General features: G+C 42.7%; 1 protein-coding gene across 1 annotated transcript in view; it reads left to right on the forward strand.

The window, feature by feature from the left end:
- The first annotated feature begins 9,446 nt into the window (after positions 1–9,446).
- ARSH (arylsulfatase family member H) overlaps positions 9,447–24,827 on the forward strand; it is a 32,151-nt gene continuing 16,770 nt past the window's right edge. The window contains exons 1-5 of the mRNA XM_078364215.1: positions 9,447–9,580; positions 12,680–12,801; positions 15,567–15,692; positions 17,730–18,153; positions 21,596–21,732. Of these exons, the coding sequence (XP_078220341.1) occupies positions 9,447–9,580; positions 12,680–12,801; positions 15,567–15,692; positions 17,730–18,153; positions 21,596–21,732 (943 nt within the window). The remainder of the gene's footprint in view (positions 9,581–12,679; positions 12,802–15,566; positions 15,693–17,729; positions 18,154–21,595; positions 21,733–24,827) is intronic.

The following is a 24,827-nucleotide window of genomic DNA, read 5'->3' on the forward strand; positions in this document are numbered from 1 at the left end:
TGCCGAGGCAACCCGTCCCTACTGAGATACACGCCCACTGCTGACGCAGCCTGCCGTTGCTGAGGCAACACGCTACAACGAAGAGACTCCGCCGCAGGGCGTGGCGGAGACCACAGCAGAGCCAGCAGGAACAGTGCGAATCACACAACAGCAGGGCGGAGCCTCGGCAGCCAAACAGTGGCTAGTCTGCCTTCGAGCTGGGCAGGACACCTGATCGGACATCCAAAAATAAAGCCCAAACCCCTCAACACAGAGCATTTGAGAAAAAAAAAAGCATTGTTTAATGAGCTGTGTTGCAGCAGAATCAAACATAGCAGCCTAACAGCCCTGAATGAACAACAGAGTGCACAGCTCAGCAATTAAACCCCTATAAAGTACAAACTGTCTCCTCAAGCAGCTCCCTGACCCCTCTATATCCAAAAGACTGTCATTAGGCAGGCATCATCCTGGGACAAAGAGAGCAGAAAAAGAAACTGGTAGCATCCCTCGCTGTGCCACGGCTACTAGAGGTGCACCCCAGACAAGCAGGGTCTGGAGCGGACCTCAACAGTCGTACAGCGAAGGGGCTAGACTGGTAGAAGGAAAACCAAGCAACAGAAATACTTCATCATCAACATTCTGGGTGTCCACTCAGAGACCCAAACGAAAAGTCAGCAACTACGCAGACGACCAGCGGACAAATCCACAAAGATGGGAAGAAACCAGCGCAAAAAGGAGGAAAACACCCGAAACCAGAACACATCACCTCCTAGAAAGGACCAAAACTCCTCACCAGCAAGGGAACAAAGCTGGACGGAGAATGACTGTGACGAAATGACGGAATTAGACTTCAGAAGATGGATAATGAGAAACTTTTGTGAGCTAAAAGATCATGTATTAAATCAATGCAAAGAAACTAAGAACCTTGAAAAAAGATTTGAAAAAAGATTCGAGGAAATGATAACAAGAATGGATACCTTAGAGAGGAATATGAATGAATTAAAGGAGCTGAAAAACACAATACGAGAACTTCGCGAAGCAAACGCAAGTTTCAATAGCCGAATTGACCAAGCAGAAGAAAGAATATCTGAAGTCGAAGACCAACTCAATGAAATAAAACGAGAAACGAAGATCAGAGAAAAAAGCACAAAAAGGAATGAACAAAGTCTCCAAGAAATGTGGGACTATGTGAAAAGACCTAACCTACGTTTGATAGGTGTACCAGAAGGGGACGAAGAGAATGAATCCCAGCTGGAAAATACTCTTCAGGACATCATCCAGGAAAATTTCCCCCACCTAGCAAGACAAGCCAACACTCAATTGCAGGAAATACAGAGAACACCACAAAGATATTCCACAAGAAGAGCAACCCCAAGGCAAATAATCGTCAGATTCAACAGGGTTGAAATAAAGGAGAGAATACTAAGGGCAGCCAGAGAGAAAGGTCGGGTCACCCACAAAGGGAAGCCCATCAGACTCACAGCAGATCTCTCGGCAGAAACACTACAAGCAAGAAGAGAGTGGGGGCCAATATTCAACATTCTTAAAGAAAAGAACTTTCAACCCAGAATTTCATATCCAGCCAAACTGAGCTTCAGAAGTGAAGGAAGAATAAAATCCTTTGCCAACAAGCAAGTACTCAGAGATTTTGTCACCACCAGGCCTGCTTTACAAGAGCTCCTAAAAGAGGCACTACACATAGAAAGGATCAATCAGTACCAGCCATTCCAAAATCACACTGAATGCTAAAGAGCTTCAACATAATGAAGAATCTACAACAACTAACAGGCAAAACAGCCACTTAGCATCAAAATGGCAGTATCAAATTCACACATAACAATATTAACCCTAAATGTAAATGGACTAAATGCACCAATCAAAAGACACAGACTGGCAAATTGGATAAAAATCCAGAACCCATCAGTGTGCTGTATCCAGGAAACCCATCTCACATGCAAGGATACACAAAGGCTCAAAATAAAGGGATGGAGGAAGATTTACCAAGCTAATGGAAAGCAAAAAAAAGCAGGAGTTGCAATTCTCATCTCTGATAAAATAGACTTTAAAGCAACAAAGATCAAAAGAGACAAAGAAGGCCATTACATAATGGTAAAAGGATCGATACAACAAGAAGAGCTAACGATCCTAAACATATATGGACCCAACACAGGAGCACCCAGATACATAAGGCAAGTTCTTAATGACTTACAGAAGGACTTAGACTCCCACACAATAATAGTGGGAGACTTTAACACTCCACTGACAATACTAGACAGATCAACCAGACAGAAAATCAACAAGGATACCCAGGGCTTGAACTCAGACCTGGAGCAAGCAAACCTGGTGGACATTTACAGAACTCTCCACCCCAAATCCACAGAATACACATTCTTCTCAGCACCACATCACACCTACTCTAAAATTGACCACATAATTGGAAGTAAAGCACTGCTCAACAAATGCAAAACAACTGAAATCATAACAAACAGCCTCTCAGACCATAGTGCAATCAAGTTAGAACTCAGAATTCAGAAACCGACCCAGAACCGCACAGCTTCATGGAAACTGAACAACTGGCTCTTGAATGTTGACTGGGTAAACAACGAAATGAAGGCAGAAATAAAGAAGTTCTTCAAAACCAATGAGAACGAAGACACAACGTGCCAGAACCTCTGGGACACATTTAAAGCAGTCTCTAGAGGAAAGTATATAGCAATAAGTGCCCATATGAGGAGAATGGAGAGATCCAGAATTGACACCCTATCGTCAAAATTGAAAGAGCTAGAGGAGCAAGATCAAAAAAACTCAAAACCCAGCAGAAGACAAGAAATTACTAAGATCAGAGCTGAGCTGAAGGAGATTGAGACACGAAAAAGCCTTCAAAAATTCAATAAATCCAAGAGCTGGTTTTTTGAAAAGATCAACAAAATAGACAGACCACTAGCCAGATTGATTAAAAATAAAAGAGAGAACAACCAAATAGATGCAATAAAAAATGATAAAGGGGAAATCACCACAGATTCCACAGAAATTCAAACCATCATCAGAGAATATTACAAACAACTCTATGCACATAAACTAGTAAACCTGGAAGAAATGGATAAATTCCTGGACTCCTGTGTCCTCCCAAGCGTCAACCAGGAGGAAGCTGAAACTATGAATAGACCAATAACAAGGTCTGAAGTTGAGGCAGCAATTAAGAGCCTACCTCACAAAAAAAGCCCAGGTCCAGACGGGTTCACAGCCGAATTCTACCAGACACACAAGGAGGAGCTGGTACCATTCCTTCTAAAACTATTTCAAACAATCCAAAAAGAGGGAATCCTTCCCAAATCATTTTATGAGACCAACATCATCCTGATACCAAAACCCGGCAGAGACCCAACGAGTAAAGAAAACTTCAGGCCAATATCCATGATGAACATAGATGCAAAAATCTTCAATAAAATATTGGCAAGCCGATTGCAACAGCAAATCAAAAAACTTATTCATCATGATCAAGTAGGATTCATCCCAGGGATGCAAGGCTGGTTCAACATACGCAAGTCTATCAACGTAATTCACCACATAAACAGAACCAAAAACAAAAACCACATGATTATCTCAATTGACGCAGAGAAGGCATTTGACAAAATTCAACAGCCCTTTATGCTAAAAACCCTCAATAAACTCGGTATTGATGGAACGTATCTCAAAGTAATAAAAGCAATTTATGACAAACCAACAGCCAATATCATACTGAATGGGCAAAAACTGGAAGCATTCCCTTTGAAATCTGGTACTAGACAAGGATGCCCTCTCTCACCACTCCTATTCAATATAGTACTGGAAGTTCTAGCCAGAGCAATCAGGCAAGAAAAAGAAATAAAGGGTATTCAAATAGGAAAGGTGGAAGCCAAATTGTCTCTATTTGCAGACGACATGATAGTATACCTAGAAGACCCCATTGCCTCAGCCCAAAAACTCCTGAAACTGATAAACAACTTCAGCAAAGTCTCAGGATATAAAATCAATGTGCAAAAATCACAAGCATTCGTCTACACCAATAACAGACTTAAAGAAAGCCAAATCAAGAGCGAACTGCCATTCGCAATTGCTACAAAAAGAATAAAATACCTTGGAATACAACTCACAAGGAACGTAAGGGACCTCTTCAAGGAGAACTACAAACCACTGCTCAACGAAATCAGAGAGGACACAAACAGATGGAGAAACATTCCATGTTCATGGTTAGGAAGAATTAATATCGTGAAAATGGCTATACTGCCCAAAGTAATTTACAGAATCAACGCTATCCCCATCAAGCTACCATTGACTTTCTTCACAGAACTGGAAAAAACCACCATGAACTTCATATGGAACCAAAAGAGAGCCCGCATAGCCAAGTCAATTCTAAGCAAAAAGAACACAGCGGGGGGCATCACACTACCGGATTTCAAACTATACTACAAGGCTACAGTAATCAAAACAGCATGGTACTGGTACCAAAACAGAGATATAGACCAATGGAACAAAACAGAGGCACCGGAGGCAACACAACATACATACAACTATACAATCTTTGATAAACCTGACAAAAACAAGCAATGGGGAAAGGATTCCATGTTTAACAAATGGTGTTGGGAAAACTGGCTAGCCATGTGCAGAAAGCAGAAACTGGACCCCTTCCTGACACCTTACACTAAAATTAACTCCAGATGGATTAAAGACTTAAACATAAGACCTGGCACCATAAAAACCCTAGAAGGAAATCTAGGCAAAACTATCCAGGACATAGGAGTAGGCAAGGACTTCATGAACAAAACACCAAGAGCATTGGCAACAAAAGCCAAAATAGACAAATGCGACCTAATGAAACTCCACAGCTTCTGCACGGCAAAAGAAACAGTCACTAGAGTGGATTGGCAACCAACAGAATGGGAAAAAATTTTCGCAGTCTACCCATCTGACAAAGGGCTGATATCCAGAATTTACAAACAACTCAAGCAGATTTACAGGAAAAAAACAAACAAGCCCATTCACAAGTGGGCAAAGGATATGAACAGATACTTTACGAAAGAAGACATATATGAGGCCAACAATCATATGAAAAAATGCTCATCGTCACTGGTCATCAGAGAGATGCAAATCAAAACCACATTGAGATACCATCTCACGCCAGTTAGAATGGCGATCATTAAAAAATCTGGAGACAACAGATGCTGGAGAGGATGTGGAGAAAAAGGAACACTTTTACACTGTTGGTGGGAGTGTAAATTAGTTCAACCATTGTGGAAGACAGTGTGGCGATTCCTCAAGGCCTTAGAAATAGAAATTCCATTTGACCCAGCAATCCCATTACTGGGTATATATCCAAAAGACTATAAATCGTTCTACTATAAGGACACATGTACATGAATATTCATTGCAGCACTGTTTACAATAGCAAAGACCTGGAATCAACCAAAATGCCCATTGATAATAGACTGGATTGGAAAAATGTGGCACATATACACCATGGAATATTATGCAGCAATCAGAAATGATGAGTTCGTGTCGTTTGTAGGGACATGGATGAATCTGGAAAACATCATCCTCAGCAAACTGACACAAGAGCAGAAAATGAAACACCGCATATTCTCACTCATAGGTGGGTGATGAAAAATGAGAACACATGGACACAGAAAGGGGAGTACTAAACACTGGGGTCTATTGGGGGGAAAAGGGGAGGGCCAGTGGGAGGGGGAGGTGGGGAGGGATAGCCTGGGGAGAAATGCCAAATGTGGGTGAAGGGGAGAAGAAAAGCAAAGCACACTGCCATGTGTGTACCTACGCAACTGTCTTGCATGCTCTGCTCATGTACCCCAAAACCTATAATCCAATAAAAAATTTAAAAAAAAAATATAAAAATGAAACAGAAGGGAAGATGGATGGACATAAAAGGATGTATGATATAATATCTGAGGTTGGATCAACAGGACTTGGAATGGATTGAATGGAATTTGGAGTTGGGGAACCTGACTGAGGGGACATTGGTCTTCAGTTCATAGTAATCATTTTTGATCAATGGCTATTGAAGATTTTTCAGGATATTATACAATTCAGCTGTTACAAGAAGGTTCTTTTACAATCTAAAATTTAGGCCAGGTGCAGTGGCTCACACCTATAATCCCAGCACTTTGGGAGGCCGAGGCAGGAGGATCGCCTGAAGTCAGGAGTTTGAGACCAGCTTGGCCAACATGGCAAGCCCCATCTCTACTAAAAATACAAAAATGAGCCGGGCATGGTCATGCACACCTGTCATGCACACCTCAGGAGGCTGAGGTGGGAGGATTGCTTGAACCTGGGAGGTGGAGGGTGCCCAGATTGTGTCATTACACTCTAGCCTGGGTGACAGAGGGAGACGCCATCTAAATAAATAAATAAATAAAACAAAATTTAATAGATGTATTCCAACATCGATCCACTAAAAAATAAAATATAGTAAAATCTGCCTTTCCTTGAACTGAAAAAATTTAAAAATTTAAGCAGAATCTTAAAAATGTTCAATTTTTTTTTATAGATTTTAATGAATTTCTAGATTTTTTTTGAAGTGGAGTTTTCTGCACCTGATTTCTTTTTTTAAAATTTTTTTTATTGCATTTTAGGTTTGGGGTACATGTGAAGAGCATGCAAGATAGTTGCATAGGTACACACGTGGTAGTGTGACCTGCTGTCCTTCTCCCCTTCACCCACATCTGGCATTTCTCCCCATGCTATCCCTCCCCAGCTCCACCCCCCCCGCTGTCCCTCCCATATTCTCCCCAATAGACCCCAGTGTGTAGTACTCCCTTCCCTGTGTCCATGTGTTCTCATTGTTCATCACCCACCTATGAGTGAGAATATACGGTATTTCATTTTCTGTTCTTGTGTCAGTTTGCTGAGAATGATGTTCTCCAGATTCAACCATGTCTCTACAAAGGACACGAACTCATCGTTTTTGATGGCTGTGTAATATTCCATGGTGTATATGTGCCACATTTTTCCAGTCCAGTTTATCATCAGTGGGCATTTGGGTTGGTTCCAGGTCTTTGCTATTGTAAACAGTGCTGCAATGAACATTCGTGTGCATGTCTGCACCTGATTTCTTCTGTGGACATATGTTCTTGATGAAGAAAAGGAGAAAACACTCTCTTTTTTTTTTTTTTTGAGATGGAGTCTTGCTGTGTCGCCAGGCCAGAGTGCAGTGGTGCGATCTCAGCTCACTACAACCTCCACCTCCCTGGTTCAAGCGATTCTCCTGCCTTGGCCTCCTGAGTAGCTGGGACTACAGGCACCCACCACCACACCCGGCTAATTTTTGTATTTTTAGTAGGGACTGGGTTTCACCATGTTGGCCAGAATGGTCTTGATCTTTTGACCTCATGGTCCACCCCTCTCAGCCTCCCAAAGTGCTGGGATTACAGGTGAGAGCCAGTGTGCCCGGCTGAGAAAACATTCTCTATACACACATGTATTCAGTCCCAAAATATCAGGATTTCATCATCTAGTAACAATCCAGGAAGTTACTAGAGCTTCTGTTATCACTCCACCACCCCACCCACTCCATGTGGCTTAGAGAAAACCTATGAGGTTATAACACGTATTAAAAAGTACAGCCAAATACTTGAAAAGTCAGAAATGACTTGCTCTTAGTCTCTGATTTTAGTTTAGTTTTTTTTTTTTTTTTGAGACAAAGTCTCACTCTTCTTGCCCAGTGGTGCAATCTCAGCTCACTGCAACCTCCGCCAGGTTAAAGTGATTCTCCTGCCTCAGCCTCCCAAGTAGCTGGGACCACAGGCACGCACCACCAAGCCCGGCTAATTTTGTATTTTTAGTAGAGACGGGGTTTCACCATGTTGGTCAGGCTGGTCTCAAACTTCTGACCTCAGTTATTCCATCTGCCTCGGCCTTCCAAAGCCCTGGGATTACAGGTGTGAGCCACCATGCCTGGTCTTGTTTACATTTTTATGCAATAAAATAAACAAAAAAGTTTTTTTGAGACAGGGTCTTGCTCTGTCTTACTGGAGTGCAGTGGCGCAGTCATAGCTCACTGCAATCCTGACCTCTCAGGCTCAAGCAATCCTCCCATCTCAGCCACCTGAGTAGCTGGGGCTATAGGAATGCACCACTATGCCCAGCTATTTTTGTGCTACTTGTAGAGATGGGGTTTCACCATGCTGTCCAGGCCAGTCTCAAATTTCTGGGCTCAAATGATCCAGCTGCATCGACTTTCCAAAGTGCTGGGATTACAGGCATGAGTCATCGCACCCAGCAAAATTCAATTTTTAAAACTTACCCTCAACTGTAATCACTGCTACCAAGTTTAAGCCTCTGACATCACTAAAACAGTATGAAAAGGTGTTATAAGAGTTAAACATCATCATGAATTGGTAAAATATGATACCATATTCATATAGAACAATGGTCCCCAAGATTTTTGGCGCCAGGGACTGGTTTTGTAGAAGACAGTTTTTCCACGGACAGGAAGCGGGTGCAGAATGGTTTCTGGATGATTCGGGCACATTACATTTATTGTGCACTGTATTTTTATTATCATTACATTAAAATACATAATGAAATAATTATACGACTCACCATCATGTAGAATAAGTGGGAGCCCTGAGCTTGTTTTCCTGCAACAAGATGATCCCATCTGGGGGTGATAGGAGACAGTGACAGATCATCAGGAATTACATTCTCATAGGCGCACACTTCCTAGATCCTCTGCATTCACAGTTCACAGTAGGATTCATGCTCCTATGGGAATCTAATGCCTCCGCTGATCTGATAGGAGGCGGAGCTCAGTCAGTAATGCAGGCGATGGGGAGCAGCTGTCAATACAGATGAAGCTTCATTCACTTGCCCGCCACTCACCTCCTGCTGTGTGGCTTGGTTCCTAACAGGCTGCGGAGCAGTACTGGTCCATGGTCAAGGGACTGGGGATCTCTGGTATAGAACATTACTTTTTTGCCAGGCATGGTGGCTCATGCCTGTAATCCCAGCACCTTGGGAAGCCAAGGCGGGTGGATCATGATGACAAGGGATCAAGATCATCCTGGCCAACATGGTGAAACCCCATCTCTACTAAAAATACAAAAATTAGCTGGACGCGGTGGCATGTGCCTGTAACCCCAGCTACTTGGGAGGCTGAGGCAGGAGAATTGCTTGAACCCAGGAGGCGGAGGTTGTAGTGAGCTGAGATCACACCACTGCACTCCAGCCTGGTGACAGAGTGAGACTTCATCTCAAAAAAAAAAAAAAAAAGAACATTACTTTTTTAAGAAAAAAAAAATTAGTTTCTGAGTAAGCCAACACAGGTACATTGTACAGTGAAAATTGATAGCGAATATCACTATTTCATGTTTTAAGTTATCTAAAATGTAAATGTTAATTGATACTGCATGTTTTTTTGCCTGCTTGTTTGCTTGCTTATTTCTAAAAATACTTACAGGAGCTGCTGGCTGTCGATGTCCCTGTGCTGTTTGTTTTGCGGTGTTGATGCCACATTTACGACGAGAAACTCCAGACCCAACATCGTCCTGCTGATGGCAGATGACCTGGGAGTGGGGGATTTGTGCTGCTATGGTAACAACTCAGTGAGGTAAAGATGGACTCCGACCCCTCCCTGGATGTGGCAGTCGCCCAGGTCACAGTTCTCATGTCTTTGCCATTGCAGAGAAGGGTTTCTGGAGAGAAGGTATTGTCTGATTTTAACAGCGGGAAAAGCTGAGGTCACCAGGGAAAATTGCAAAATGCTTAGCAATTTTCAGTTCCCTTAGTTTCTAGCTGTTCGTGGTGGTATTTTCATCGTTGTGCAAAATTCACATTAAAAAGTTGACCTTTTTTGGCCAGGCATGGTGGCTCAAGCCTGTAATCCCAGCAGTTTGGAAGGCCAAGGTGGGAGGATTGCTTGAGCCCACGAGTTTGCAATGAGCCTGAGCAACATAGAGAGACCGCATCTCTACAAGAAAATTTTAAAAATCTACCAGGTGTGCATCTGTGGTCTCAGCTACTCAGGAAGCTAGGGCAGGAGGATCGCCTGAGCCAGGGAGACTGAGGCTGCAGTGAGCTATGATCCCACCACTGCACTCCAGCCTGGGTGACAGAGGGAGACTGTTTCAAAAAAAAAATTCACCTTTTAACTATTTTAAAGTGAACAAGTCAGTGGCATTTTGTACATTCGCAGTGTTGGACAACCATCACTTCTGTGTAGTTGCAAAATTTTTCACTGTCCCCCAAAGAGGACCCCATTTCCCATCCTATCCCCATGCCCTGTTAAGCCCAAATGTACCCTCTGCCTCTATGGATTTGTCTCTTCTTGGAATTTCATATGCAAATAATCATATACAGTATTTATTTTTTCAGGCTGCCACGACAAAGGTCCACAGACTGGGTGGCTTAGCGTTAGCTTATTCTCTCACAATCCTGGAGGCTGAAGTTCAAGATCCAGGTGTGGGCAGGGCTGACTCCTCCTGAGGCCTCTCTCCTAGGCTTGTCCCCGTATCCTCACAGGGTCGTCACTCTGTGTGTGTCTGTGTCCTCATGTCATCTTCTTATGAGGGCATCAGTCCTATGTTCACTTGAATGACCTCATGCTACCTTAATCACCTCTTCAAAGACTTCATCTTTAAATACAGTCACACTCTGAGGTCCTGGGGGTCAGAACTTCAGCACAGGAACTTGGGAGGGACATAATTTAGCCCAATTCATATGATATGTGGTCTTCTTTGTCTGGTTTCTTTCACTTAGCATAATGTTTTCAAGGTTCATTCACATTGCAGACTGGGTCAGTTCGTCATTCTTTTCCATGGCTGAATAATTTTTCATTATATAGACACACCACATTAGTCTACAGTTTTAAAAATAACTTCCTTGAATTACTTCTAAAGTCTCTGGTACCCGGGGCTCTTTATTTCTCTACTCTCTGTTGATAGACCAATCTGGCTCCTGTGAAAATCCATAGAATCTTTTAGTGTGGATTTAAATAACACTGTTCCTTCTTGGAATGCACATCACAGGCTAGTCCTATATTTTAAGTACATTTGTTGATTAAAAGTCATTAGTCTCGTTCTTCTTGTTTTCTTTCTTTCTTTCTTTCTTTCTTTCTTTCTTTCTTTCTTTCTTTCTTTCTTTCTTTCTCTTTTCTCCTTTCTCTTTCTTTCTTTTTCTTTTTATTGAGGCAGGATCTCACTCTGTCAGGCAGACTGGAGTGCAGTGGCAGGATCTTGGCTCACTGCAGCCTTGACCTCCCAGGTTCAAGTGATCCTCCCTCTTCAGCCTCCTGAATAGCTGGGATTACAGGCATGAGCCCCCACACCCACCTGATTTTTTGTTTTTTTTTTTGCAGAGGTGGGGTTTTGCCATATTGCCTACCCTGGTCTTGAACTCCTGAACTCAAGTGTTCAGCCCCTCTTGGCCTCCCAAAGTGCTGGGATTAGAAGCATGAGCCACCACGCCCAGCCTTTATTATCATCTTTCTGTGGGATTATGGAAAAAAAATCATACACATGGGATGAAGATTGGGTATGGTTTAGCTTATGGGAGAACAGGTACATCTTTTTTTCTTAACCTGTAGAATTCTATAAGTTTTACAAAATTTTTACAACATTTTGAAGACCTTAAAATATTAGGCAAACAAAATGGTAAATAAACTCCAAAATGTCACAATTTGGTTATAAAATAGGTCAATTTTACCGTAAGATATACATTAACGGGAGGCTGAGGTGGGAGGATCATTTGAGGCCAGGAGTTTGAAACCAGCCTGGGTAAAAGAGCAAGACCCCGTATCTCTGCATAAAATTTTAAGGCCAGGCGTGGTGGCTGACACCTGTAATCCCAGAAATCTGGGAGCCTGGGGCAAGCAGATCACTTGAGGTCAGGAGTTCGAGACTAGTTTGGCCAACATGGTGACACCTCATCTCTACTAAAAATACAAAAATTAGCTGGGTGTGGTGGCTCAGACCTGTAACCCCAGCTACTCAAGAGGCTGAGGCAGGAGGATCACTTGAACCCAGGAGGCGGAGGTTGCAGTGAGCTGGGATCTCACTACTGCACTCCAGCCTGGGCAACAGAGTAAGACTCTGTCTAAATAAAATGAAGTAAAATAAAAATTTAAATAAATTAGTAAGTCATGGTGGTGCACACCTGTGGATCTAGCTGCCTGAGAGGCTAAGGTGGGAGGATCACTTGAGCCCAGGGAATTCCAGCTTGCAGTGAGCTATGATTGCACCACTGTACTCCACCCTGGGCAGCAGAGCAAGAGCCTGTCTCTTAAAAAAATATGAAACACATTAAAATTTTACTTAATCTAAATTAACTATTAATTTTAGGTCCTTGATAAGAACAAATTGGCTGACTTTTCCATTGAAATGCATTTTGGTCTTAGACTCACAAAACTATATACACAGTGACCTGTATTCATTTGTAATAGTTTTGACTGAAGATATATTTTATACTTACATTTCCATTTGCTTCTAACCAACAATGCCTCTAAGGAGGGAATCAGATTAAAATTTTAAAAAGATGGATTTTAGGTTTACCAGAAATCGAAGGAAGTAACCAGATTAAAGTTTTAAAAAGATGGATTTCAGTTTTACCAGAAATAGAGTCAATTTACCCAAAATAGAATAGCTTTGAGCCTGAATCATTGTATTGAGAATTTTTAGAAAACTCACCTGCTGAACTTTTCTTCGGTCTGCAGCACACCTAACATTGACCGCCTGGCAAGTGAGGGAGTGATGCTCACGCAGCATCTTGCAGCTGCTTCCATGTGCACCCCAAGTCGGGCTGCCTTCCTGACCGGCCGGTACCCCATCAGATCAGGTGAGGCAATAAAAAGGCAGCAACATTTCAGTATCACCAGAATGTATTATAATGATTAGTTTTTGCAAATTTTAGTAAGAATTCTCAAATGGTCACTCAGAGTATTAGGAATCTAAATTCAAAGGGGGATGTTATCCCATGGACAACTTAAACAGGTGTGCCTCTCACTGGGTACAACCACACCTGCCCATCTCTGTGCATATAGTGACAGAGTTTAGGCCTCTTGGGGGCAATTTGCCAACTTATGGTGAACACTCCCATTTTCAGGTACTTTTGTGCTAAGATTTCCCAAGAGGCTCCAATGTCTTTAAGCTAGTGCAGACTGTGCAGTGGTTCTGAGGTAAGTGGATCTAATCCATCTCTGAGAATGAGATTAAAACACTAGACACAGTTGGGAAAAAAGTATAACTGAGAAAACAAAAAGGACATGACACTTTTACATATTCCCTTACTTGACCCCATAATTTCAAGATTTAGACTTGCCAAGTTGATATAATGACAATTAAATGTTTTCCTTTGCAGCTTAGCTGAGAATCAATACCTACAAATATCCACTCAAAATCAATACTATGAACAACAATTTTTATACCCAGCTAAAATACAGAGATGGCCTTAGACACTATTGAAGTATTCATGGTTATCAGCCTCTATGTGAAATATTGCCCCATACTTTTGTATTTTATTTAATTCTAGTATTTGTTTGTCATAATTTTACTATACTTGCCTTCACAGTTTAATTTTTCAGTGAAAAATTTTTCTGTATGAATTTTCTTCCAAGTAGTAGTTTTCACCCAATACACTTCAAGAATGAACTAATTAGGTTAATTAGAATTATACTAAAATTAAGAGTAATCATTGAAAGTTTTTGTCTCATAAATATTGTTATATTATTATCTATTTTTGTTGCCTAATGACCTTCTTTCATAATTCAAGGTTTTCCATTTTGTTCAAAACAGTTTGGTTTCTAGATAAGCAGTCTCTGTATAACACAGTACCATGTATAGAAAGGGATAAAGATATGAATCTGTATAATTTTCCAAAATATCACACTTACAACTTCAGAATTTTTTTTTCTGTGATAGACTCTTGCTCTATTGTCAAGGCTGGAGTGCAATGGTGTGATCTCAGCTCGCTGCAATCTCCACCTCCCTGGTTCAAGTGATTCTTCTGCCTCAATACCCAAGTCACTGGGATTACAGGCATGCACCACCACGCCTGGCTAATTTTTGTATTTTTAGTAGAGATGGGGTTTCACCATGTTGGCCAGGCTGGTCCCAAACTCCTGGCCTCATATAATCCAACTACCTTGGCCCACCCAAACTGTTGGGATTACAGGAGTAAGTTATCATGCCTGGCATAATTTCTAAGTATTGATTACAGTGAAATAAAATTTATTTTTTAAAATTAAGAACAAAATTAAGTGATTGGTGGTCATTGTCATGTGTATATTTTTAATCATTTGACACAAACTGTTCAGTTTAATTCATTCTACTTATCAAAAATTTCAGCAAAACAGTTCAACACCAATATAATAGTCTAATGAAACCCTTAGTGAAACTGTTCCTCTTTCCTATCAATGACACTATGTAGAGTCTACTTTCTTCTTCTTCCAAGGTAAGACCCTGAAATACTTTTTTTCTTTTGAGATGGAGTTTCATACTTGTTGCCCAGGCTGGAGTGCAATGGCATAATCATGGCTCACTGCGACCTCTGCCTCCCACGTTTAATCAATTCTCCTGCCTCAGTCTCCTGAGTAGCTGGGATTATAGGCACCTGCCACCACGCCCAGTTAATTTTTGTATTTTTAGTAGAGATGGGGTTTCATCATGTTGGCCAGGCTGGTCTCCTGACCTCATGTGATTCGTTCACCTTTGCCTCCCAAAATTCTGGGATTACAGGCATAAGCCACCAAACCCTGTCTGAAATTATCATTTATTTATTTCTTGTTGATCCTCACTTGTGGGTTTCTTGTAAATTCCTTTTAAACTATAGGTGTGTAAATTTGTCTACCAGTATAAATCTACATAAAACAATATGGAGGCCAGGCATGGTGGCTTACACCTGTAATCCCAGCACTTAGGGAGGCCAAGGTGGGTGGATCACTTGAGGCCAGGAGTTAGAGACCAGCCTGGCCAACATGGTGAAACCCTGTTTCTACTAAAAAACAAAAATAGCCAGGTGTGTGGCACACATCTGTAATTCCAGTTCCTCGGGAGGCTGAGGCACAAGAATTGCTTGAACCTGGAAGGCGAAGTTTGCAGTGAGCCAAGGTTGTGCCACTGCAATCCTGCCTTGGTGACAGAGTGAAACTCCATCTCAAATATACGTATATATATATAAAGACATTGTCACACTTCTTCATTTCAGATTCTCAATGATACATTAAAAAATATATTTATATCCAGCTAATTACCCGAGTATTTATATCCAGCTAAAATGCAGTGGTATCCTCAAATGCTATTGAAGCATTGAAGGTTATCAGCCTCTACATGAAAAGCTAATGAAGGTTGTTTGTTGTTAGTCTGAAATTCATATGAATGTAACTGAGTGTCCCATATTTATTCTGGCAACTGTAATTCCAAGGTAAAGTTTGCATTTAGCAAGTGGGAAAAGGAGAGTCAAGGACATATAGCCAGAAAGGGAAGAGAAAACTTGGGGAAGAATGGCATTGAGGAGGTGCAGGAGGAGAGAATTTTAAGCATGTTGCAATGAATCTGCTATTAGCAAAGACTATGGTGCTAACCCATTGCCGTCTGTGAATTTAGGGATGGTGTCTCCCTACAACCTGAATCGTGCCCTCACGTGGCTTGGTGGATCAGGTGGTCTTCCTACCAATGAAACGACTTTTGCCGAGCTACTGCAGCACTGTGGCTACCGCACGGGACTCATAGGTATGGCTGGAACTCTGCCAATAGAAACGTGATCCTGCAGCCTCCCTGTCATAGTGTGTAAGGTGTTTCTGGGGATGTTGGCTCTATGTGTGACAGTTCACTGACTTCTCTTTGAGATAAGGCACTTGAAGAAGAAATTGATCACACATTGAAGATGTCTAGAATCCAGGGCATAATCTTGGAAAAACAATGAGAACAGAAAACAAACAAGTGTACCCAAAGTTGCCCCTAAAATGAAATACTGTGTTGGAGGGATACGACGTTTGTGATACCATTAGCAGCAGAAAAACTAGTAAATTTGTAGAGAACTACTGTTGAAATTGAGAACTTAAAGCATGAAGAGTTGTCAAATGGAGGCAATTGCTGGTCGATTTAGATCACATAATATTCTATGCCCTTTTGGAGCGGGGTGGACATAAGCTTGTGAGGGAGCCTTTCACCAAAAAATAACCTTGTTTGTAGAATTACAAACTTAGAAGATATTCCTCTGAATAACTTTTGTGACCAAATCTTTTTGGAAAATGCTACCCAAAAGCATTGTATGGTTCACTGTTTTGGAGGATTTTTTTTTTTTTTTTTTGAGATAGACTTTCACTCTTGTTGCCCAGGCTGGAGTGCAATGGCACGATCTCGGCTCACCACCACCTCTGCCTCCCAGGTTCGAGCGATTCTCCTGCCTCAGCCTCCCAAGTAGCTGGGATTACAGGCATTTGCCACCATGCTCAGCTAATTTTGCATTTTTAGTAGAGACAGGGTTTTTCCATGCTGGTCAGGCTGTTCTCAATCTCCTGACCTCAGGTGATCTGCCCGCCTTGGCCTCCCAAAGTGCTGGGATTACAGGTATGAGCCACCACATCTGGCCCTATTTTTGAGGATTTTTAATGTGAATTATAAGCCACAGCTCTGAGATATCCTCAGCTAAAAAAAACATTTCCATCAATAGGGCATGTATTCCCATGCAAGCCCCACCAGTGTCCTGTCAATAATTCTCTAGATTAGCTTTGCAGTGTTCTCACATTGTCGGAGCATGGGGTTCAGATCCGACTCTACCACAATTAATGCAACTCAGGCTTCTGAATAAATCTAGATAAGCTGGGTGCAGAGCCTCAGATCTGTAATCCGAGCACTTTGGGAGGCTGAGACAGAAGAATTGCTTGAGGCCAGGAGTTCAAGACCAGCCCGGGCCACCATAGAAAGACCTTGGGTCTACAAAAACAACATTTTAAAATTAGCTGGGTGTGGTAGAACACGTCTATAGTCCCAGCTCCTCAGGAGGCTGAGGTGGGAGGATCGCTTGAGCCCAGGAGTTCGAGTCTGCAGTGAGCTAAAATCATGCCACTGCACTCCAGCCTGGGCAACAGAGCAAGACCTTGTCTCTTAAAAAAAAATCTCGATAATGTGTTTTCTATTCATAGTAAAGGGTCTGGGAATGTTGAACACAATAATGTGTGCAGACAAATCAGAGCATGCCCTGGCCCCTCGCGTTGTGCTTGATCAAAGGACTTAGTTGCACCATTGTAATCATTTGGGTCTTGATGAAATTCTTTGGCTAGTTTGCCATCCCCAGCTTGGGGACCTAGAAGAGGTGTTCCATCTATAAAATCTCAATCACGTTTCAGTGAGATGGAATGAGAGGGTCGGAAGGCACCGCTAGATAAAAGCACGAGTGTGCAAGGTGCGCCGGAAATCCTTGCTGTTGTCCGCACCAGACAAGCAAGACATCGCCTCTGGCGTCCTAGCAGCCTCCAGATACCTGGCTGCTCATGAGGTGGTTTGGTATGAAGCAAAAGGTTTCTTCTGAATCCAACACCAGGCTCCTCTCCTTGTAGCAAAGAGGTTCCTGCTGCGCGGTTTTGTCTGAAAGAGGCGTACGGTAGGGAGAAGCCTGTTGGCGGCATGTCCATACCAGGGAAGTCATTGGGAATACCCAGAAAAATCCGTGATGACAACAGAGTGAGAGTTATGTTCGACTTTTTCAAAGGGAAGCCCACATTCCAGAGACCGATCAGCCTTGCTACGATTTTGTTTTACTCTTAGGCAAATGGCACCTGGGCTTGAGCTGCGCCTCTCGGAACGATCACTGCTACCACCCGCTCAACCATGGTTTTCACTACTTTTACGGGATGCCTTTCGGACTTTTAAGCGACTGCCAGGCATCCGGGAAGCCAGAACTGCACCGCTGGCTCAGGATCAAACTGTGGATCTCCACGGCACTCACTGGCCTCGTTCCTTTGCTGCTTCTCATTCTCAAGCTTGCCCGCTGGTTCTCGGTGCCGTGGAAGGTCATCTTTTTCTCCGCTCTCCTCGCCTTTCTGTTTTTCACTTCCTGGTACTCAAGTTATGGATTTGTTCGGCGTTGGAATTGCATCCTTATGCGGAACCATGAAATTATCCAGCAGCCGATGAAAGAGGAGAAAGTAGCTTCCCTCCTGCTGAAGGAGGCGCTTGCTTTCATTGAAAGGTATTTAGTCATTTCTTGCCTGATTTCCTGCATGGAAATTTTATTTTATTTCCTAGCAGGATGTCACATCACACCTTGATAACACAGGCCTTTAAAAATCTTTTGGACAGAATGTGTGGTATTTGGTTTTCTGTTCCTGCATTAATTTGCTTAGAATAATGGCCACCAGCTGCATCCATGTTGCTGCAAACGACATGTTCTCATTCTTTTTCATGGCTGTGTAGTATTTCATGGGATATAATGGGAGCTAAACATTCAGTCTCCATGGATGTAAACACGGAAATAATAGACGCCTGCAAACTTCTAGAGGAGAGAGGAAGACAGGTAGACATGGGTTGGAGATTACCTATTGGGTGCTATGCTCACTATCTGAGCTCAGTATACCATGTAACAGACCTGCGCATGCACCTCCTGTGTCTAAGATAAAAGCTGAGGAAAAAACATTTTAGGCGACGTTTATGGTAGACTTGAATCTCCTCTTAGGTTGAATAAAACAGTTAAATTTCCTGCAAATTTTGAATGCTCAAAAGGCAAAAAAACATTTTTTTGCTCACTTTTCCATTTTTAATATTTTTACTTTTTGGGACAGGATCTCACTCTGCCACCCAGGCTAGAGTGCAGTGGTGTGAACTTGGCTCACAGCAGCCTCCACTCCTAGGCTCAAGTGATCCTCCCACCTCAGCCTCTGGAGTAGCTGGGACTACAGGCTCACACACTATGCCTGGCTAATATCTGTTTTTTTTTTTTTTTTTTTTTTTTTAGAAACGGGGTTTTGTCATTTTGCCCACGCTGGTCTCAAACTCCTGGGCTCAAGTGATCTGCCCACCTCAGCTTCCAAAGTGCTGGGATTACACTGTGCCTGGCCACTTACCCCTTTTTAAAAAACAAAAAACTAGGCCAGGTGCAGTGTCTCACACCTGTAATCCCAGCACTTTGGGAGTCTGAGTCAGGCAGATCACAAGGTCAGGAGTTCAAGACCAGCCTGGCCAACATGGTGAAACCCCATCTCTATTAAAAAACAAAAATTCTGGGCGTGATGGCTCGTGTCTGTAATCCCAGCTACTCTGGACGCTGATGCAGAAGAATTGCTTGAACCAGGACCCAGGAGGCGGAGGTTGCAGTGAGCTGAGGTCACGCCACTGCACTCCAGTCTGGGCTACAGAGTGAGACTCTGTGTCAGAAATAAAACCAAAGAAAACCCAAAACAACAACAAGAACAAAAACCTGGAGTTACATATTTCAATCTACATTGCTTCAGCGTGGATTTCTATCTAAATTGATTAAACTTGGGAGGGTGAATATTTTTTCCTCTGTCTTAGACACAGCTGGAAGAGCTCTCTGTCCATGAACTTTTGGGAAGTGGCTCTGTGTTTGTAGAAACCTGGTTTTAACTTTTCTATGTTCAATACAAGCTTTGCAGGCATGACTGTAATGAGCCCTCATCATCCCATACCAGCTCGCTTCTACATTACAAATTATCATTAGTATTATTTGGAGACAGGGTCTCACTCTGTCACTCAGGATGGAGTGCAGTGGTGCAATCATAGTTCACTGTAGCCTCAAACTCCTGGACTCCAGTGATCCTCTCACCTCAGCCTCCTGAGTAGCTGGGACCACAGGCTTACATGACCACACCCAGTTAATTTTATAAAATTATTTTTTCGTAGAGACAGGGACTTACTCTGTTGTTCAGGCTGGTCTCAAACTTCTTTGCTCAAGCAAACCTCCTGCCTCGACCACCCAAAATGCTGGGATTACAGGCGTGAGCCACTGTGCCAGCCTAGATTATAAATTACATGCACATTCAAATTGTTGGTGTAGAGTTTCATTGACACTGTTTGTCACCTTCCTTAGTCAGGCAGACAGGGAGGGGAGGAGGAGGACATACTATTACTCTACCAGGCTGAAGGGCACACAGGGGAATATCCTTCACTCATATAACCCTGTGCACATCAGGTGATTTACTACAACACAACCCCAAGAACGGTGATGTAGCCACCCAGCCAGCTCTCCATTCACCTTACCTGCCCCTCCTGTCCCAACCCATTTGCTTGGGCTATCTTTGTGTGAATATATTCAATCTCCATCTCCCTCCCTTCTTTCTATGCCGGTTGTTAAAATGTGTAAAAGAGTAGCTTTAGAATGATTGCATGTGACATTAAAAAGCAGAACGCAAGGTCAGCCATGGTGGCTCATGCCTGTAATCCCAGCACTTTGGGAGGCTGAGGCAGGAGGATTGCTTGAGCCAAGGAGTTTGAGACCAGCCTGGGCAATATAATGAGCTCCCATGTCTACACAAAATTTTAAAAAGTATGCAAGCTTGGTGGTGTGTACGTGTGGTCTCAGCTCCTGGGGAGGATAAGGTGGGAGGATCACTTGAGCCCAGGAGGTCGAGGCTGCAGTGAGCTGTGATTGCACCACTACACTCCAGCTTGGGAAACAGAGTGAGACCTTGTCTCAAAATAAATAAATACATAAAATGAAGAACACAAAAAGCAAGATGTACATGAGGCGAATTGATTTCTCTCTTGTGGTAGGCAGGCTATAGATACAGTGAGGTTATTCACACCTTAGCTTTTATCTTGTTCTCTGCCATCCAGTGTGAGCCGATTCATGGCCCAAAGTGAATGCCAAAGCTCCAGCCATCAGACTTATGTTCCGGGAACCATGAAGGAGGTGGAAGAAAGAAAGAAGGGAAAATGGAGAGTAAGGAGCATCAAATCTTTACTGAGGCACATCTGGGTGTGTCGCTAAGATATGATTCCTCTAAACTCATAACTAAAGAATGCTTTGAGATAATGAGGAGAATTCATATTTTTTAACCCATTCAACAAAGATGAAAAGATGTGTTAAGCTGCTACTTTATGTCAGAAGCTAAACTGGACCCAAGAGAACATAAAATGAACTGCATTAAACATTTTTTTTTGTTAAGACAGAGTCTCACTGTGTGGCCGAGGCTGGAGTGCAGTGATGTGTTAAGAGTTTACTGCACCCTCCACCTCCCAGGCTAAAGTGACTCCCTTGCCTCAGCCTCCTGAGTAGCTGGGATCACAGGTGTGCCATTATGCACAGCTGTATTTTTGTATTTTTTGTAGAGAGGGGTCTTTGCCATGTTGCCCAGTCTGGTCCTGAACTCCTGGGTTCATGCAATCCTTCTGCCTCAGCCTCCCAAAGTGTTAAGAATATAGGCATGAGCCAGTGTGCCTGGCTACATTACACATTTTCCCGGGAACACAGATGTTCTGTTATCTGTCATTCCTTCTCATATCCTTTCAACAGAAATCTTGTGGCATTGTCGACGTACAGGAGTGGTATTGTCATCTAAAGTACATAGAAAACCTCCACTAACTGCTATCAGATCTTTTCATCAATGCAGAATCACATTTAAATGGAAGAAATGACTTGATCTGTGAAGGTAATTTTGCTAACTTTCTACCCTTAGGTACAAACGGGAACCTTTTCTCCTCCTTTTTTCCTTCCTGCACGTACATACTCCACTCATCTCCAAAGAGAAGTTTGTTGGGCACAGTAAATATGGCAGGTACGGGGATAATGTGGAAGAAATGGATTGGATGGTGGGTAAGTATTCCGTGACGCCACTGTAACTATCTCAAGTGTGGGCTACAGATAATGTCCAGGCCCTCGCATAGCATAGATCCCTAATAAGTATTTGTTTCATCCCTGAATTGAATTAAAAGCTGGCTTTTAGTTGCTCATCAATACCAGTAAAATGTATTCCCCAAGTTAAGTGTCACAGTTTGTAAATATACGTTTTCCCATCTTTAAGATAAAGACAGCCACTTTTCAGAAAAACTCATTGGCGAGATAAAGTTGCACTGTAAAGAATACTGTCATTCCTGGCCAGGTACACAGTGGCTCACACCTGTAATCCCAGCACGTTGAGAGGCCTTGGAGGGCAGGTCACTTGAGGTCAGGAGTTCTAGACCAACCTGGCCAACATGGTGAAACCCCGTCTCTACTAAAAATACAAAAATTAGCCGGGCGTGATTATGCAGGCCTGTGGTCCCAGCTACTCAGGAGGCTGAGGCAGGAGAATCGCTTGGATCCAGGGTGTGGAGGTTGCAGTGAGCCGAGATTGCACCACTGCACTCCAGCCTGGGCGACAGACTGAAAAAAAAAAAGAATATTGTAATTTCAGTTCCTGGTTATTTTTATGGTTATAAAAGGAACCACTATTCAGAGTAGTCGATTTTACAGAAAATACATAGAAATTTGGGGTGAGAGTTCAGCCCAACTAAGGCATGGTGGGCAATAGAAAGAAATACTAAGGGTAATAACGAGCAGGTGGGAAGAGTCGCTGCATGCATTCTGCACTACTGAATAACGGCGCTGTTTGAACTGCATCCCCCCTACCTCCATGAAAACTGTGCCCTGCCAAACTGTTTAAACTAACAGTCACCCAGTTATCAGTTGCCTCTGTCTATTTATAGTGAGTGCCTTTGAAAGAAACAGAGCTTAATTTAAATGCATTTACGGGGTGTTAATCAATCAACTTCTATTATAAATAACTTTTTTCTCTGGAAACACAATCTAAGTGAGCTATAAAATACTAGTTAAAATGACTGAAGAACTAGTGCTGCCAGGTAGGACAAAGTGGGGGATCTCGTCATGGGATAAGTTTCTTTCTTTCTTTCTTTCTTTCTTTCTTTCTTTCTTTCTTTCTTTCTTTCTTTCATTTTTTTTTTTGAGACAGTCTCTCTCTGTCTCACAGGCTGGAATGCAATGGTGCAATCTTGGCTCACTGTAACCTCCGCCTCCTGGGTTCAAGTGATTCTCCTGCCTCAGTCTCCTGAGTAGCTGGGACTACAGGCATCCCCCACCACACCCGGCTAATTTTTGTATTTTTAGAAGAGACGGGGTTTCACCATGTTAGGCTGATCTCAAACTTCTGACTTTGTGATCTGCTTGACTCGGCCACCCAAAGTGTTGAGATTACAGGTGTAAGCCACTGTGCCCAGCCAAATTTCTCTGTTGTATTTCCACTATGTTATGTTTGCCTAACATTCTAGAAACCATGGTAATATTTACCATCTATATTTAATCTCAAAGAGGAGATAGAATAGAAAGAGGCACAGGGAGTGGAGACTCATGCCTGCAGTCCCAGAACTTTTGGAGGTTGAGGTGGGAGGATTGCTTGATCCCAGGAGGTTGTGACCAGCCTGGGCAACACAGCAAGACTCTGTCTCTACAAAAACATACAAACATTAATCAGGCATGGAGTCCTGCACACACCTTGTAGTTCCAGCTACTTAAGAGGCTGAGCTGAGAAGATCGCCTGAGCCTGGGAGGTGGAGGTTGCAGTGAGCCGAGATTGCACCTATAATCCCAGCGCTTTGGGAGGCCGAGGCGGGTGGATCACGAGGTCAAGAGATTGAGATCATCCTGGTCAACATGGTGAAACCCCGTCTCTACTAGAAATACAAAAATTAGCTGGGCATGGTGGCGCGTACCTGTAATCCCAGCTACTCAGGAGGCTGAGGCAGGAGAATTGCCTGAACCCGGGAGGTGGAGGTTGCGGTGAGCCGAGATCGCGCCATTGCACTCCAGCCTGGGTAACAAGAGCGAAACTCCGTCTCAAAAAAAAAAAAAAAAAAACCCAAAGGTTTAGTAAATTATTAACTTTACTCGAAAGGGAGCCATAACAATACTATACTCAGCGAATGCAAATACAGCAAGCAAAATGAACTTAAGGAATCTTGAAGAGTTCAGTAACATTTAAACTTTCCAATCAAAGAAAGTTGTGCCTATTAATCGCTTTTTCTTTTTAAGAGGCAGGGTCTCACGCTTTTGCCCAGGCTGGCTGGAGTGCAGTGGTGCAATCACAGCTCACTGCAGCCTTGACCTCCTGGGCTCAGGTGATCCTCCCACCTCAGCCTCCTGAACAGCTGGGACTACAGGTGTGGGCCACCATGTCTGGCTAGTGTGTGTGTGTGTGTGTGTGCATGTGTGTGTGTGTGTGTTTTGTAGACAAGGAGTTTTGCCATCTTGCCCAGGCTGGTCTTGAACTCTTGGGCTCAAGGAAACCTCCCACCTCAGCCTTCCAAAGTGCTGAGATTACCTGTGTGAGTCACCGCACCCAACCTTAATCACTTTCCATTATTGGTTTCTTTTCAGGTGCCTTTGGTAGGAGATCTTATAAGTGACCTATTACCATTAGTATTTATATACTCATATGTATCTGTCTATATACACTTTAGACACTATATGGACAATTATTTACATATATATTTGTTTTGAAACAGAAAAGAAATTTGCAGCTATCATATTTGTGCAATATAAATTACAAATCACTTTTTTGATTTTTTATACTATAGCCAGATCTAATGTGAATTAATAATTTACATCTAATTATTTTCCTCCCAGAAAGTCTTTATAATCTTTCATCTTACAAACCCTGGGCTTTAAAATATCTTAATTTCTAATGATAACATTTCTAAAAAATAGTGTATGTCACTTTTAAAACAAATCACTTTTGAGCAATAGATAACGAAGATGCATGAGTTTACATAGAAACAGTTCTCCGTGCAGCATTTTCTTTTATTGTTGAATGGGACAAGATCACAGTGCACAGTGGCCTGGTGTGAATTAGAAGTGCAGCATGCATCCGGCCCAGGGTGATGTTATCTGGGGGTCTGCAAATGCTCAACAGATAG

This window comes from Callithrix jacchus, chromosome X (assembly GCF_049354715.1).
Source record: "Callithrix jacchus isolate 240 chromosome X, calJac240_pri, whole genome shotgun sequence".
Classification (NCBI taxonomy): domain Eukaryota; kingdom Metazoa; phylum Chordata; class Mammalia; order Primates; family Cebidae; genus Callithrix; species Callithrix jacchus.